The sequence below is a fragment of the Amblyomma maculatum genome, chromosome 10 (assembly GCF_055883805.1).
Source record: "Amblyomma maculatum isolate TAMU_Amacu chromosome 10, ASM5588380v1, whole genome shotgun sequence".
Taxonomy (NCBI): Eukaryota; Metazoa; Arthropoda; class Arachnida; order Ixodida; family Ixodidae; genus Amblyomma; species Amblyomma maculatum.
Window position 1 is genome coordinate 117382135 of NC_139353.1, and position 17275 is coordinate 117399409.

General features: G+C 47.0%; 1 protein-coding gene across 1 annotated transcript; it reads left to right on the forward strand.

The window, feature by feature from the left end:
- Nucleotides 1-1623: 1623 nt before the first annotated feature.
- On the forward strand, nucleotides 1624-5407 carry LOC146177312 (uncharacterized). The gene is made up of 2 exons (XM_084581519.1): nucleotides 1624-3872; nucleotides 5322-5407. The coding sequence occupies exons 1-2, from the start codon at nucleotides 2105-2107 to the stop codon at nucleotides 5405-5407; spliced, it is 1854 nt and encodes a 617-aa protein (XP_084437645.1). The 5' UTR covers nucleotides 1624-2104.
- Nucleotides 5408-17275: the final 11868 nt, after the last annotated feature.

The following is a 17275-nucleotide window of genomic DNA, read 5'->3' on the forward strand; positions in this document are numbered from 1 at the left end:
CCTTGAATGAAAGCGACTGAACAGAGGGTTTTGTAAGAGGTGCAGCGTCCCTACGAATAGGCAACAAAATAAAGTTTTGCTTGCAAGAAACAGAAGTACAAAATGGAGCATATATGCCTGCAGTAATACCATGATTGCCTCCATTTTCATCAACAGCTGTAAGCAACCTGTCACTGCCAGTCGGTTGTTTGAATGGGGTTGTCAATGCTAGAGCTTAAAGCTAAGAGCAATATGCTTAATATTTATTGCGGTCACAGCCGTAAAGAATTCTAGCACCACACTAAATTACTGTAACTATTCAATCGTCCATTTATACATATTGTTCAGTAGAGAGCAATGAACATCTAATTAAGGTTCTCATTTGTACTCCCAAATGATTTCCTATAGAATTACAATACATGGATCGCTGCTTCGGTTTAAACATTTTTGTACGATGGCTATGACGTGCACTTCATGCATACGGTACATGAGGCACAAATAGCTATAAATGACGAAAAGGTGGACCGGACGTCCTGTCCCATGTCACCACAAAGTGCGCGCCGTGATCGAGCGCTTCGCGAGCCATGTATCTCGGACGATATGATCGCCTCATACCGTCCGTCAGTTTTTTGTGCAATGTGTCCCGCGTGCACGTTGTTTATTTTGCAGTGACAGGGGCGCAGTACTTACAAGGTTTGTGCGCCTTTTTGCTTATTTTGTTATTTTCTTCCCCCTTCGAAGCGCGGCTACCCCAGGTGGCGAAACCGGTCCGGTACATACCGTACCCTCCCCCCCCCCTCCCCGCCGCCCCCTGACAACGCTCTCGCCTGAAGAGGCTTGCTCAGAAGGGGGCATCGATTAGGCAAGTTTTAAAAATGGGCTCACTTGAGCTGTTCACGGCTTTCAATTCTTCAATATGATAATAACTATTTCAAAAGTGGGGGTTCATTATTACTAAATTATAGCCAGTCATCAAGCGGCATCACGCTCACAATGTCCGCCCCAACGTAAAATTCGCTTGCACAGACCCCACGGACAGTTTTCAAAACATTGTTTGTACATGTGAAAACAACAAAAAGCCACGCGCGTGGTATCTTATTACTAATTGATTTCAGCGCGCCGTGTTACGTTTCGAACTTCCCGAGTAACGAGACGGTGCACGTGTCGAGATGGGCGTCCGTTTTTCTAAGAAGACTGCGCGCGACCACCTCGGAGTTCGTGGACCAGAACCACCCAGGACGCAGCAAAGCGGTGTCGCATATCGGCAGCGACGGCAGCAGTTGCCCCAGTTTGTGTCCAGAGGACTGTGCACAGAGGCGCTAACGAATTCGCCGAAGAGCGGGCGCGCCTGTGTTTGGAAACAGAGAGCCGCAGCGCCTGCGTGTTAGCACCGAGGAGAGAGAGCGGGTCATCTCCCCCCCCCCCCGTGGAGAAGAACGGTCACCGCATTCCTTTCCCGCGGAGTGCTCCCGCGCGAGGGGTCCGCGTGGGTGGCGCGCGGTTCCGACCTTGGACAGCCAGCAAGCCTCCTTGGGACCCCCATGCCTGACTTCCCCCGGCGGAGTCGCCATCGTGCCGCTCAAGTGGAAAGAGTGCGCTGGGAGGACGTTCTAGTGGGCGGTTCCCGAATATCAGCAGATCAGGAACTCAAATGTGATTGGACTTTGACAAAATAGAAAATTCCCCAACTAGGTACTTGGGGACAAAAAAGTTGTTAAAAACGAGAGCACGAGTGCTCTCCAGTGTGTACCTTCTCAGATTCACCATGTAAATAAACCTTCGTTAAGTTCTCTCTAACTCTCGGCCAGTCTCTGCTTGGGTGACCACCGCCCAATATTGAAGTGCATGCAGCCCGACGTCTGACTCGGCTTTTCGCTACCCGTTGGTCCGCTACCGGAGCAGTACCAACGCAACAGCTGGTTGGCAGCGTCGGGATGGACTCCGCTGGAATCATGGTTGCAAGGTTCGGTGAGTGCTTGGCTTTTCTTCACTGAGGTTTTACCAGGCTTTGTAGTAAGTAAGTTTACAAAGGTGGTGGGGAATTGTTTATCGTTAGCACGGGACTTGAAAGTACGTGACGATAAGAGATTTCTGAAAGGAAGAAATTGCAGCACTCGGGATAACCATGAATTTGAAAGGGTTGAAAAAGCCACTTTTACTGGAGTTGGCCAAAAGTCTGGGTTTGGATCTTCAGGACCAAACGAGAAAGCCAGATATCATTGAGGCTATTGAGGCACTTGAGGCAGACGACGATGAGCTCTCGGAATGCCTGGAGCTGATTGCTGAGAGAGAGAAATCAAAGAGGGAAGCAGAAGAAAAAAATGAGAAACGCATGGCTGAAGAGAGTAAGCGCTTAGAGCAGGAACTTGAGCTGAAGCGTCTCGAACTGCAGGTGCTAAAAGCTCGAAATGAAAGGGATGAGAGCGTAGCATCGGGCACAGTAGAACGCAAGTCGTTCCGCATGAAAGACCTTATGCAACCTTATAGGAAAGGAGAGGACATAGGTCTGTTCTTGGTAAACTTTGAGCGCACGTGCGAGAAGGCAGGGTTTAGCAAAGCAACTTGGCCACAGTGCTTGCTGACACTGTTGCCTTGTGAGGCGGCAGATGTGATAGCCCGCTTGACTAAAGAAGATGCAGATGATTACGATAAGGTTAAATCTAGTCTGCTCAAAAAGTATAGAATGTCAGCGGAAGCTTTCCGGCAAAAATTTCGCAAAGCTAAAAAGGAGAATGATGAGTCGTACCCGGAGTTCGCGTATAAGCTTATGGCTAACTTGGGGGAATGGCTCAAAGAAGCTAAAGCTTATGACGAAAGCCAAAGAATGTTGCAATGCTTCGGACTCGAGCAGTTCTACTCTTGCTTGCCTGATGAAGTAAGGCATTGGGTGCAAGACAGGCCAGAAGTTGCGACTGTTTCGAAGGCAGCAGAACTGGCAGAAGAGTTCGTCTCGCGCCGTGCGCTGGACAGGACGGAAAGCCCTAAATACCAGAATAGGAAAGCAGCTGGATGGAGAGGGCAGCCTGTCGAAGAGAGACAGCAAGCACGAGGCGTAGACGTCTCAGAAAGAAGTGTGATCGTAAGAGAGGAAGTACTTGAAGTAGAAAACTGTCAGAAGAAAGCTTTTGAAAAGAGACGGCCATTGGTTTGTTACAACTGCCAAAAGCCGGGACATTTAGCTGCGGCTTGCAAAAGCCCAAAGATTGTTTGCTCGTCAGTGGACAGCAACGATGAAAATATGCGGCTTCTAGAGCCATACTTACGAGATCTCGTCGTGAACGGAAAACCGTGTCGCGTGCTTCGAGATTCGGCGGCTACAATGGATGTAGTTCATCCCTCGTATGTAGAGCCAGAAAATTTCACTGGAGAGTGCACATGGATTAGACAAGCGGTGGAAGCAAATAGCGTGTGCCTTCCAATCGCTAATGTCAGCATTGAAGGTCCATTCGGCGTACTTCGCACAGAGGCTGCCGTGTCAGCCAGTCTGTCGAAGCAGTATCCCTATCTTTTCTCGAACAGGTCTGATCAACGGTTGCAGCAGAAGGGACTAGTGTTCGGAGAAGGGGCTGTTCATGCATTGACTCGCTCGAAAGCACGAAAGCTGGCTGCTAAATCCGTCACACTAGAAGCGTCAGGTGACGTTGAGGCGACAGAACATGAGAGGTTAGGCATGACAGAGGCAATCCACGCGCCGACTAGCGAGGAAGTAAACATCTCAGACATGTCAGAAGGTAGCGAGGATGGTATTGAGTTTAAAGAGGCCTGTCGGGAGCTTCTCATAACGTCGCCATCTGACAGCTTGCAAAGATTGCTGGGGGTGGACCGATCGTCCCTGATAGCCGAGCAAAGAGCCGATTCCACACTGCAGAATCTTAGGCACATGAAGAGTAAAGGTATCGCGAAGAAACACGTGATATTCTTAGAAAGGTCCGGAATACTTTTTCGAAAGTATCGTGATCGCAGAGGAGTGCAGGTCGACCAATTGGTCGTACCAAAACGCTACCGCGGTGATCTTTTGCACTTGGTTCACAAGAGCTCGCAATCAGGTCATTTAGGGCTCAAGAAAACAAAGAATCGGTTGTTGCAGGAATATTACTGGCCGGGATGTTTTCGGGAGGTGGAAAATTTTGTAAGGACCTGCGAAACATGTCAACGGGTGGGCAAGCCGGGAGATAAGGCGAGAGCCCCAATGAAGCTAGTGCCTGCGATCACGGAGCCATTTCGACGACTCGTGATCGACACTGTTGGTCCCCTTCCACAGACTAAGACTGGTTGCAGCCACATTTTGACAGTAATCTGTCCTGCCTCCAAGTTTGCTGAGGCAGTGGCCCTGAAGGAGTTAAGCTCAATGGAAATTGTGAACGCACTCATGTCCATTTTCGCACGGGTTGGGTTTCCCGCTGAAATACAGTCAGATCAGGGGACTGTTTTCACCAGCGCACTGACTACAAATTTCCTGGAGAAGTGTGGGATTAAATTAATCCATAGTTCAGTGTACCACCAGCAGTCCAACCCGGTAGAAAAGATGCACTCGGTAATGAAACGCATACTGAGAGCCCTGTGTTTTGATCGCAAAACCGACTGGGATGCCTGTTTGCATGCAACAATGTTTGCGCTGAGAACCGTGCCTCATGAGGCCACGGGGTTCTTGCCGGCCGAAATGGTCAACGGCCGCTCCCTGCGATCGCTACTACGCTTTCTTCGGGAATCGCGTGAGGGCAGGGAAGAGAACCCTACGGTGGTCGAATACGTGCTCGCGCTACTTGAAAGGTTGCACAAGGGGCAGGAGCTCGCGGGAGGCGAAATGAGTAAAGCGCAGGTGAGGGCCAAACAGTGCAATGACCGAACAGCGAGATCACGCTGTCTTGAAGCTAGAGACGCGATAATGGTGCTAAAACCGTCCCAGAAAAATAAATTGGAAGTACAATGGGAGAGCCCAGCGGAAGTCATTCAGAGACTGTCCGACACGCGCTGTCTAACTAGCCTGCCCGGAAAGCGAAAGATAGAGCCACGTTAAATCTAACGGCAATGCCGCTGACTTAAGTCGATGCTTTTGGTGTTATTGATAGCATCGGTGAGTCTGGCTTGGATATGTTTTTTTTTCCTGGCATACGTTTGCATTATTACCATTTTTATTTTAATCTTGAGCATTGTGTTTGTGTGAATGAATAATGTTCTGGTTGTTTCAAGTGCTGAAGTAGTAGAAAAAGGATTAAAATAATATTGGTATGAAAGCCTGGTGGATCTCGTGGAGAGAGTCCTGGCGCTTGCCGTCTTTGCGGCAGTGATTTTCGTGTTGTTCAAACTGATGCTGTCTTTCCTGTGAATGAGCTGGTCTGCAGAGAGCAAGAAACCCTCCATAGTCTTGACAAGAAGCAACGAGGAGCTGCAGAGACCATTGGAGGCAGCAGAGCATCAGCAACAGTGAACCCAACCAGAACGACATCGTGTATCCCTCTGGACAATGGTTGCTGACCTTTGTACATCGGGATCTTCAACCGCCGCCGGAGAAGCTGTTACGTTTCGAACTTCCCGAGTAACGAGACGGTGCACGTGTCGAGATGGGCGTCCGTTTTTCTAAGAAGACTGCGCGCGACCACCTCGGAGTTCGTGGACCAGAACCACCCAGGACGCAGCAACGCGGTGTCGCATATCGGCAGCGACGGCAGCAGTTGCCCCAGTTTGTGTCCAGAGGACTGTGCACAGAGGCGCTAACGAATTCGCCGAAGAGCGGGCGCGCCTGTGTTTGGAAATAGAGAGCCGCAGCGCCTGCGTGTTAGCACCGAGGAGAGAGAGCGGGTCATCTCCCCCCCCGTGGAGAAGAACGGTCACCGCATTCCTTTCCCGCGGAGTGCTCCCGCGCGAGGGGTCCGCGTGGGTGGCGCGCGGTTCCGACCTTGGACAGCCAGCAAGCCTCCTTGGGACCCCCATGCCTGACTTCCCCCGGCGGAGTCGCCATCGTGCCGCTCAAGTGGAAAGAGTGCGCTGGGAGGACGTTCTAGTGGGCGGTTCCCGAATATCAGCAGATCAGGAACTCAAATGTGATTGGACTTTGACAAAATAGAAAATTCCCCAACTAGGTACTTGGGGACAAAAAAGTTGTTAAAAACGAGAGCACGAGTGCTCTCCAGTGTGTACCTTCTCAGATTCACCATGTAAATAAACCTTCGTTAAGTTCTCTCTAACTCTCGGCCAGTCTCTGCTTGGGTGACCACCGCCCAATATTGAAGTGCATGCAGCCCGACGTCTGACTCGGCTTTTCGCTACCCGTTGGTCCGCTACCGGAGCAGTACCAACGCAACAGCCGGCAGTCAAGACACTTTACGCAATTGGCTGCCTGCAGTGTTCTTTCGCGCGTTGGTGGCACACACATCTGTTATGCACGGCTTCTCAATTTGAGGCGCAAATGCTGTTCATATCGCAGCAAGCTAATAAGTCCACGCACTTGTTTGCATATAGCCCGGACAAATATTCGCTTAGTTCTTGAAGTCATGCTTTGCGCATTTGTTTCGTTGAGAATACAGAAAGAGATCGCTTGCGACTCTTAGGAGATTATATAGAACCAATTATGGGAAACCATCGGCATTGTCTGACTCACTGAAAGCTGTCATCTTAGACCGCGAGTATATATATTTGCAGCATGCCATTGATCTTTGCAGCATGCCATTGCTCCAGCAATGGCATGCTGCAAAGATATATACTCGCGGTCTAAGATGACGGCGTTCACTGAGTCTGACAATGCCGATGGTTTCCCGCCGTTGCTGTAATCCGTATTCCGGCGCCATTTCACAGTTTTGCTATTCACAGATATGTAGCAAGCACAAACTGGAGGACATATAACATATATAGGTGCAAGAGAAAATTAAGCACAGCACAATGAAAAAGAAAAGTAATGAAGAAGTTAAAGAAAGGCACAAGAAGCTATCACAGGCCTAGTAGTGTCTTGAACAAGCTCTGGAAGGAACCCAGGTAGCACAAAGTGGGCTATGAAGGGTGGGCCCCGGTGGGCCCGATGTAGGCAATGCAGGACAGCCCCGGTGGGCTCAATGTGGGTGCTGCAAGAGGGGCCAACGTAGGCCCGAAGCGGGCTGTCGACAAAGCCCCAATTGGCCCCACTAGGGGCCGATGCAGGCAGCCCTTGCGGGGCTGCCCACATTTTTCCGGCATTGTTAAAAGGGCACATCCCGCCAACTCCCCGCGATGGTCCTACTTTGGACCGATTTGGGCAGCCGCTTTGGAGGAACATTTTTTTTATTTCAGTTAGCCCCTCAGAAAATGACATAGGACCAATGCGGATTCTATAGCGCTAGCCACACTTGGGCTTGCCCATATTATTCTCATAGGGGTCCGACGTAGGAAATTGATGGAAAGCCCTAGTCTAAGTTTTCCCAATCAATATTTAGGCACATAAGTAATTACTTTATACATGTCTGCACTTTCTAAACAGCCACAATATTAATTTTTACAATAATTCATAACATTCATCTAGCCGAAATGACTTCATGTACATCTAGTTCAGGCTATGGAGATGTGTGTTCTGAACAGTAATATTGTACTGCGAGTTGCAGGCTGTCCAAAGCAACCACATAAGAGGCAACAGTTAGCAATCAGTTTGTTTTAGTATATGTAGCGCAATTTGCACGAGCGCGAGAACTAAAGCCATGTAAATTTCTAATCGACTAAACATGGCCACAACTGTTATACAAATCATCTATAACAGTAATTTAGGGCAACATCTAATGCAAATAAAAGTTGGAAACAATGATTACGCAATTGCACGCACGCCTTCTAGCCCCATTACGGCCGATGTGGGACCTACAGTGGTTTTGTGTGGGCAGCCCCAATTGGGCTGGGTGTTGGTTTTGAACCTAAAGCCCACTTGCTATTGCACGTGCCTTCAAATTCCCCACAAGGGACCAATTTTGGTATCATGCGGGCCCTCCCACCTTCCAGCCCCATTACGGCCCATGTGGGATATAAAGCAGTTTTATGTGGGCAGCCCCAATTGGGCTGGACGTTGTTTTTGAACCTAGAGCCCACCTGCTGTTGCACGGGCCTTCAAAGCCCCCACAAAGGACCGATTTTGGTACCATGCGGGCACGCCCGCCTTCCAGCCCCATTACAGCCTATGTGGGACCTAAAGCGGTTTAGCTAAGGCTGCCTCATTTGGGCCTCACGAGGGCTTGCCCAAATTGAGCCCTTATTCATATTTCACCTGCCCTCAAGTAACCTACAAGGGGCCGATTTGGGCAGCATGTGGGTATGTGCGTTTTCTTGCCCCACTACGGCCGATGTTGGTCCCACAAAGATTTAATGGGGGCGGCCTCACTTCGGATCTATGAGGGCTTTCCCATAAAAAGCCCACATTTAGGTTGGATTGCCCTCAAATATCCGGCAAGGGACCCTTGTGGTCTGGATGCAAGAATGTGCTCTGCATTAGCCCAAGAAACGCCGCTATGGGACCCATGCAGGAGGAGCAGGGGCAAGCCCAAATGGGGCTTGCCCACATTTGCCCCATCGGGGACCGATGCAGGTTTTATGATGGTTGCCCCAGCCCCACTTGCCTACATCGGACCTACTGGGGCCCCACATTCTGTGCTACCTGGGAACGCTTCCGGAGGATTCCGCACAGCTTCGCAGCTGGGGATGCTTTCTGTTGTGTCTTGCGCGTAGAGTAGCCGAGCAGACGGGGGGGGGGGGAACCATGAATCGCTCAACCAGTGCGCGATTCCCGCCGCGGTGTTGTGTTCGCAAGGGCTGCACATGTGAGCGAAGGACCAAAGACCCTCTCGACGTTCCCTTTCTCCTTTCACCCAGCCCTCCCCTGTCTGCCTACGGCCAGCCGTGTCTGGGGATAGATGACTTCAGACCATGCCGATGAGCAGCCGCCAGCGCGCACTGCTCGAGTCCAGTTCTAAGAAATAGTTTCTTGTGTAAGCAAACGCCTTGTTTTTTCAAGCCAACCGCGGCCCCCCCATACCACTTTCGAAAAAAAGATAGAAAGCCTTCCCATCCACCGTCCACGGTTGTTTTTTTTTTTTTCCCATTGTTAGCCTCCGGTTCTCCGGCTTCAGCATCGCGGACGGAAAGTGCACTCCAGCTTCTAACCCGATCCCCCGTACTAAGTAGTGAAAACTAAAGTGACAATGGCACAGAGGTACACTGCTACAAAAGGACTGGAGAGAGGGAGGGGTCGAAGCGAGCCTCGCCTGCATAAAGATGCCTATCTCTCTTCCGGGCACAGCCCGCACTCTATGACTCGACGCGCCAATTCTTACTCTCTCCCCCCACTTTCGTCGAACTGGTGTCGCCGGCCGCGCTGCAAAAAAAAACATGCACATATCGGCGAGTATTGGGACTCCTGCAGCAGCTTAAAATAACATTTTGAATCTTTTCATGGACAGAAGATTTCGCCCTGTCCTCAATCACGTTATAGTTTCTGCAAACGCAACAACCTTGCGTAAATCCATATAGTTGGTGCATCGAGAAACGCGCGCGTCATCTTTCCCCTCCCTTTCGCTCCTCGCTTATAGGAACCTGAGATTGAACAAAGGATGGTAGTTCGACCTTTTATATTAACTTCAAAATTCTATATATTGTTGCCTAACGATTGATTAATAATGTCGAAGAGGCAGAGTTCCGAGCTTCTCTGCTGTTCTGGCCAACTTTGGTTATAGATTACACAACGTATGTTCAAGTTAGCTAGCTGAAAATTATCTGACTAATTATATACCCGTTTCTCTTTGTATTCAGTAAATTTTCGCTCTTCGATTATGCGTAGATGTTTTTAAAAATACTCAAACTGCCCCCGGGAAACGAATATTTCCTAATTTGCAGGCCTTTATTTCAGAAAAGGTTCATGGTCGAGCAGACATAATTCCCCGCTATGTTCTCAGCAGAGTTATCCGCAAAAAGCTAAAGCTTATATTTATATGACAAATGAATACATAGATACGATCGCGCTAATTTACAGAAAATAGCGAACATTGAAAATTTCTTAGGAAAATTAAAAAAAAACATTTTACCATTGTTTAAATTTGTTTGCCTATTCTACACTACCTCAGCTTTCAAAACGATTAAAACACCTTACATAACTTTGTTGCGCTACTAATTATAACCACTTGAATAAGGCCCTTGTCCAATTATAGTGCAATGCACAGATCTGAAGATTCTACAGAATATGAGTATCGTTCAAGGTTTTTCAATTTTGGCATATTATTGTAACGGAGAGAAATATATTTACAAAAAAGGATTAAAGATATATACATTGAGAGACAGCCAAGGAGTCCGGCAACTTTGAGGTACTGGGTTCGATCCCTGGTGCCGCCGGTTACCCACCGGTTTTTCAATGGGTACGAACTCTCCCCCGGCCTGGTGGTCGGCTCTTCTGGGGTAAAAGGCTTGGGAAAAAAAAAGGGCCACATAATGGGCTGTTGCCGCACAAGACGGACGTATTGTTGTCCGATGGCGGAACTGACTACTGCCATATCGGAGTAACTATTTGAGACCTATGACCTCTTTCCAAAACATTTCACCCCAAAGAGCCGAGCACTAGGCCGTAGGAAAGCTTGTACCAGGGAAAATCCGGTGGGTACCCGCCGGCACCAGGGATCGAACCTGGTAACCTCCCGAACACGAGGCAGATGCCCTACCACAGGGCCACGCTTCTTTTTTTTCTTAATTACCTAATATATTATCAGATTTTACACATAAAGAACATTACTCCACACAAACACACACTGAGAGAATATTACGCGACAAATACACAACATGGGAAAAAACCACGTGATATGGGCTGCGTCATTCATTACAAATCCGTCATTTGCAGCAACACTTCCATTCTCGGAAGCCACTCAGGCACTTCGTCTTTCTCTTGAGAACTTCAATAACACTTGCAACGACTTCGCAAAAATATTGCCGTATTTTGCTCGCATCAACGTCTGCATGCCTGAAAGCCATTCTGGATCGCTAGATACTGTGCAGGCCCAATAGCATGATCATGTCCAGAGGTAGCCCATCATTATCTTCAATTGGTAAAAATCGAATTCCGAATGCATCCACGGCAAGGTCTTTTTTAACTGTTCGTTGTAGAATGTCCCAGAAGAAAAAGGCTTTCCAACAGTCTAAGAAAACGTGTTCGATAGTTTCCGGTTTGCGGCATATGAAACAGCACAAGAATGCTAAATTGGGCGAGTTGGTGCATTTGCATTTTAGGAAAGGTAGCGCAAAGAAGACAAGGACAAAAAACAAGGAAACACACACGAGCGCTTACTCACAACTGATTTTTTATTAGAAAAACTAACAGAAAATCACAACTGATTTTTTATTAAAAAGCTAACAGAATATATAGGATACAAAAAATTATCAAATACATCTAATAAAGTGGTGAAATTGACAAAAATTGACAAAAATGTGGAGAAAGGCAAGTCTGCAATAATACACACGTGGAAAAAACTACTTGACCACTGATTCTAGGTATGTAATCTCTACTTTTGTTAAGTTAATAGAAGCTTCGCTGACACACTTATCCCCTCCTTTCATGATATGATATGCCTCTATAATTTCTCGTGTACGTTGATTGCGCCATGTGCCAAGAATGATAGTTTTATCGAAAATGGGGCGGCATTTACACTTCGTGCAATGTTTAGGCAAATTATCTTGTGATGTAGGGGTTAAAGAAATTCTATGTTCGAAGAGCCGGATATTCAAACAACGGCCAGTCTGCCTATGTAGTATTTTTTACAAGAAAGAGGAATTTTGTAGATTACCTGCGTTCTGCACTGTACAAACCTAGATTTATGGATAACATAGCAGGGAAGCTCACTTTTTAACACGTCTGCCTTTCTTCTTACCAAGGCACACACACCTGACAATTTCGTGGGGGCTGACATTACTGTGCCTACATCATAGCGATTGGCGACGTTCCGCAAGCCATGTGAAAAACGGTGCCGGCACCGGGCTTGCAATACACGACATGACATGTACACTTCTTTAAGGATTCCGAAAATCATCCCTTGTATGCTCGCCGAACTTACAAAAAATTTCGTAGCACTCTGTTCAAACTAACCTGACACACAGTTCGTAAAAATTGGCCCTTTGTACCCCGAAAGAACATAAACCAGTTAAACACTTGGCGCAAATACAAATGCACCAAACCAACTCTTCCAGAGGGGACGCGATGAAACAAGCTTGTTCGGCGGGTGTGTTCCCAAGTACTTTCCCGCACAAACATGGCGAACACACGGTTAAATCTCTGTACATTCACACGAGAACAATGCAGTACTCGTAACACGTACCAAATCTTGGTAACAAGAAATAAATTACAAATTGTAGCACGTGCAAGCATAGACCAACCGAATCCTTTTAGTCTATCGGCCTTTTTCGTAGTTCTAAAACCTACTGGTTCCAATATGACTCACTGTCTTGATAGTTTTCCTGTGGCACTCCTAAATACTTCACTGGGGTTGTTATCCAAGGCATGTTCACGAAATTCGCAGGGGTTTTGTGCCACTCTCCATGCCATAAAGCGAGACACTTGTTATCTTGTTATCTAGTTGTCTTGTAATCAATTTTAGAGCATACAAATTCGGGCTCAGTTATTTGCAAAGGAGTCGCAATGGCGTACAGAGGGTGCTCGACGCGCCTGATAGTAAATATGAAGGTGGGTCAGCGCATCCAAGTGCAACGCTCTGTACGTCAAGGCTGCCCTCTGTCACCATTGCTTTTCTGCTTGTATATTGAACTATTTTGTCTGAGCATTATCAAGAGCAGCAGTATCCGAGGTTTTCGTTTGCATGCAGCAGAGGTCCGCATACTCGCGTATGCCGATAAAATTGCCGTCTTCTGTACCGACTACGAAAGCATTCGCAGTGTTGTCAAATTGGTGAAGGACTTTTGTTCTGTGATTGGTAGTGCTGTGAACTGGAAGAATGCCACGCTTTTCTCCGTTCGATGCGCTTCTTTTTCTTATTCTTCCACAAACGAGACGCGCCACTTCGTCCTCATCATTCTTCAGCAGTTACTATATTTCTTCGGTCATTTTTTTGTCTCAACGTTGCAAACTGATGGTGACAGACGCAGCAATGAATGATTTAGAATCAATTTGTACGCGTCGAGTTCCTGATGCGCTGTGGCATCAGGCAACACACAGACATTTTTCGCAGTCACCTTCACCTCAACGCGGATTACATAAAAATACAATAATTTTCAAAGAGCTAGCAACATATTCGAAATAATTTTAGTAGAATGGAAAAATTGTGAAGGGCATGAAAAGCTGCCTAATTAAAACACAGTGTTTCTAGGCTGCATTCCTTTATTCTAAGTACTGGACATCGCACATTATTTTCATTCCTGTACAGTTTCTTCCATACAGTCCCGGCTAGAGTGCTTGCATGAAGTGGGAACTGCAGATCTAATGCGCGGCAAAAGGCCCGCTTCAGGCCGTCTGAATGCCGTCATCTGAGAGAGGAACGAGCATCCGGTTACCAATAGTTTTATTTTTTTCATTCGATACCTTGCTTTGCCACTACAGCACCACATTCATGCTTTCCGCCGATCGCATCTGGCGCAAAGTTTCTTATGGGACAGAGGTTGTCGCCCGCGCTTTTGAAGTGGGCTCCCCGACAGTGGTCTCATCTCTCTTCACCCCGTGTTATTGGCGTCTGTTTGCGGTTCGAAAAAATGGGCGGATAGAATAATGAAGCTCATAGTGCAGATGCATTGAACTGCTAGAAGAGAGTTACTATAAGCCCTTCATCCCTTGTTGCACGGGCAGAGAGGCCTATTATTTTCAATTACATTTATGCAGCCTTATCATAATATATGTATCGAAGTCTGCCGGTCCGAATACTCAAAAACGAGCTCTCACTGATCCGCCTCTTAAAATGAAAGACTGGGGTGAGCATACCCCAGCGCTCATGGCCACTCCGGTCATGTCAACATCTCAACATTAACGTCCTCATTTCTTTCAACATCTTTTCCCAGATGTTGGACATATTTTTAGAATCTGAAATCCAATCCTGCTTGCATTTTCTTCGCTTAGTGGCCAAGACGTCAGACCTACAGCAATTGTAAATTCTCGTGTAAAGCCGCATTCACACTAAACCAAAGTTTAGGGCAGCGAAGCGGATTCGCTTCGCCGGAAAAGAGTGGCCTGTTCTCATATACCACTCCCACTGTGGCGGAACCGACGTGGAACTGCGGCTGCTTCTCGCTTTTTCACGAAAGCAGCCAGATCTCAGGGCAGTTTCTTTTCCGGTATCGGGAGTTCGCCAATGAAGCGAGAGCGCGCGTAAGCCCTGTAGACAGATGCGCGCTTTTCTGTCATATGTTGCTTGGCTGCACACTGTCTTGCGTTGTTTTATTGCAGTTCTTGTTTATTTTGCAGTTGCGCGCTTGTAGCGGAAAAGTAATGACGATCATTTCAGAGGATGAAGCGATCGTTTCTACTGGAAGATCGTTTCACATGCTGCTAAGTTGTGAAATGCAGAAGAAAAATCATGTTGCATGCCATCGCCGAGACGACGATGGCATATGCCTTGAGATAAGTGAGGTGAAATGTTTCAGCAAGTATAGAAGCCTTGTGTAGCTTATGAGACCGGCAGAGTAATATTAACCAGAATATACAAATGAATTTTGATTTGCTCATTTTGGTTCTTGTTGGTGTAGGTGGACCACAAGAGGAGCGACTCCGATTGTGGAAATATAGGGCCGAAGCACATTTTTCAAAAATGTAGCTAGGCCATATAGGCATCTCAGAAGACGCACCTTAGGATGATAATATCAGAATGCCTTTTTTCTTTCTGGCGCCTTCCTTCTTTCTTTCTGGGGATGAGGCCTTCCTTCTGGAAATCTTCCTCTTGAGACCGCGCGCAAGAAGAGTAAGAAATTCAATTTGTTGTATTCTTCAGTAAGTCATTTTGTTAGAACGGAGATTAACTGGCGTCCAACCACCTTCAGCACCGTTTGATATGACAAGCTGTTTAAGGTTAACCAGCCAAAGTTATGAATGTAAAATGAGGCATCGTGTCAAAAGCCTAAATGTCTTTTACTTTAGCCAACCCAACCACTATACGGGTATTGGATGCAAAGAAAAGGTCGTATCTGCCTCACTCTTCTGATTACAATTAAACATCCAGCCTGGGATTGTCACAGGACAAAACAATATACACTGAACACTGGGTATGCCAAAACTAATGTATGATTAAACTGCTTTTGATATTTTCAAATTAAACTCTTTATTTCTGGTTCTCCAGTTTTCTAGTCCTGAGGGACTAGATGACCAGTCAGCTGCAGGAACACCAAGCCATTTTTGAAATACATGCAAAACGAGTATTTAATTACCGAAGAATTGATTAAGGCGTGTCGTAGAGAACGTCTTTAGATTCTCGTCCAACAATGGCTCATCTTGCGTCAGCCATTAACACTTCATGCTGTCTAAGGAGAAACCAGCCTCCTGTGAAGTCTACGCCCAGCACCACAGACTATGCAGATTGGCAAAGGCAGGTGATCGAGGGAACCTGGAGGCAGCAGACAGGGAAACGGAGGGCTAACTCCTCTTGGACTAACCCAACCATGTCCTCATGCGGTTGGCAAATAAGCAAATAACTTTTAACTCATCGAAATGTGCTTATAACTAGAACTCAAAGCTGTCAGTTTGATGATTTGGAAAGAGAGGCGTTTCTCTCTAATGCTCCATGTTCTCTCATTTTAGGCTTGGACATGTTACCAGGGCCAAGCTGTGCGAATACTTCATCAGAAGCAGCCAATCAAAGTTTCGTGGCATATCAGTCAGCAAAGCCCTTAACAATGGTCTGTTTTCACAGATTCAAAAGCAGCCCTGCAAGCCTTAAAAGCGGCTCTTCGCCGTGGAGTCCATGAGCAACTCGTCGCGGAAATACGACAACTTCATGATTATGCCATAAATGGAGGACATGACATCATCTACCAATGGCTTCCAGAACACAGCGGCATAGCGTGCAATCTCCGGGCGGACGAGGTCGCACGAACAGCCCACAAAAACAGCGATTGTGGGTTGATTCCCTTTTCCACGCAGACGCAGCGGGCAGGCTTTGCGCACTTGCGCGGGAACACACGCTCTCTTTTTGGAATTCTGACGTTTGCGAACTGCCGCTTAAAAACCCTGGACCCTGACATGTAGCCCCGGCTTCCACCTCGCCTAACCTGATGTGAAGAAACTTTGCTGTGCCGCCTGTGGGTTGGTGTGGAATTTACAAACTCTTATTTTTTGTGATAGGTATAGCAAATAGCCCTGCATGTACAAACTGCGGGTGCGACGAGACTATAGGCCACATTCTTTAGCAGTGCCCCATATACAGCGAGGAAAGAATATGTCTATGCCGTGCGCTGAAGCGCCTAGATGGACGCCCACTGGCTGAAATTAAAATCCTAGGTCCCTGGCTACGGCGAACGTCTGCGGTGAAGGCCTCTCAGGCACTGCTCCGCTTTATGAAAAGCACAGGACTGATCGAAAGGCAATGATTTTTTATGTTACGTGATATAACTCTGACGTGATGTTATGAGACATATGTCTGTGATGTGACTGTACTGCCTTGACTCATCCCTCTCTCACCCACAACTTATATACCCACCTACTACTCCCCCCAGTGCAGGGTAGCAAACCAGTTCATTTACCGTTTAACTTCCCTGCTTTTCCTCCTCATATCCCTCCTCCTCCTCGTGGCAGGAGAAATAATCACAGGCAGCAAATTGAAGACAATGGTAACATTTATTTTTGCTTTGTACTTATAGCATACTTTGTAGTTCATAGTTAATATTGTCCTGAAAACATGTTTGTGGTTCTGTGCGTAGAGATAAAACAGAAAAAAAAAATAGGCATGATTTGTGTCATTAGCATCTGCCTTAGGTATCTCCTGTCAGCAATTTGAAAATTGCATGACAATGTCGTCAATTTGTAGAAGGCCTTTTTTGGCCTTGGCCTTTTAGAAAATGAAATACTCACGAAGAGGAAATTAAATTCCTTCAGAAGCAAGCACCGCAGTCACTAGTTAGGTTCAAGTAATCCTGCATTACAAGAAAATTGAACGACGGGATGTCAAATTGCCGATTTATCTTTCTACATCAGAATCGCAGTCCTCTGCTCTGCTTTCCAGTTTGTTGCAAATATTAGGGCAGATGACATGCACTAAATTTTATTGACTGCAACTGCACACCTTATCTTCTCAGATGGTTGCCTTAAACTTGTAGCTGCTTTTGGAGTGGATGGTCCGTATGACTCAAACTAACGAGCCAGATATTCCTGGAACGGCTGGTCCTT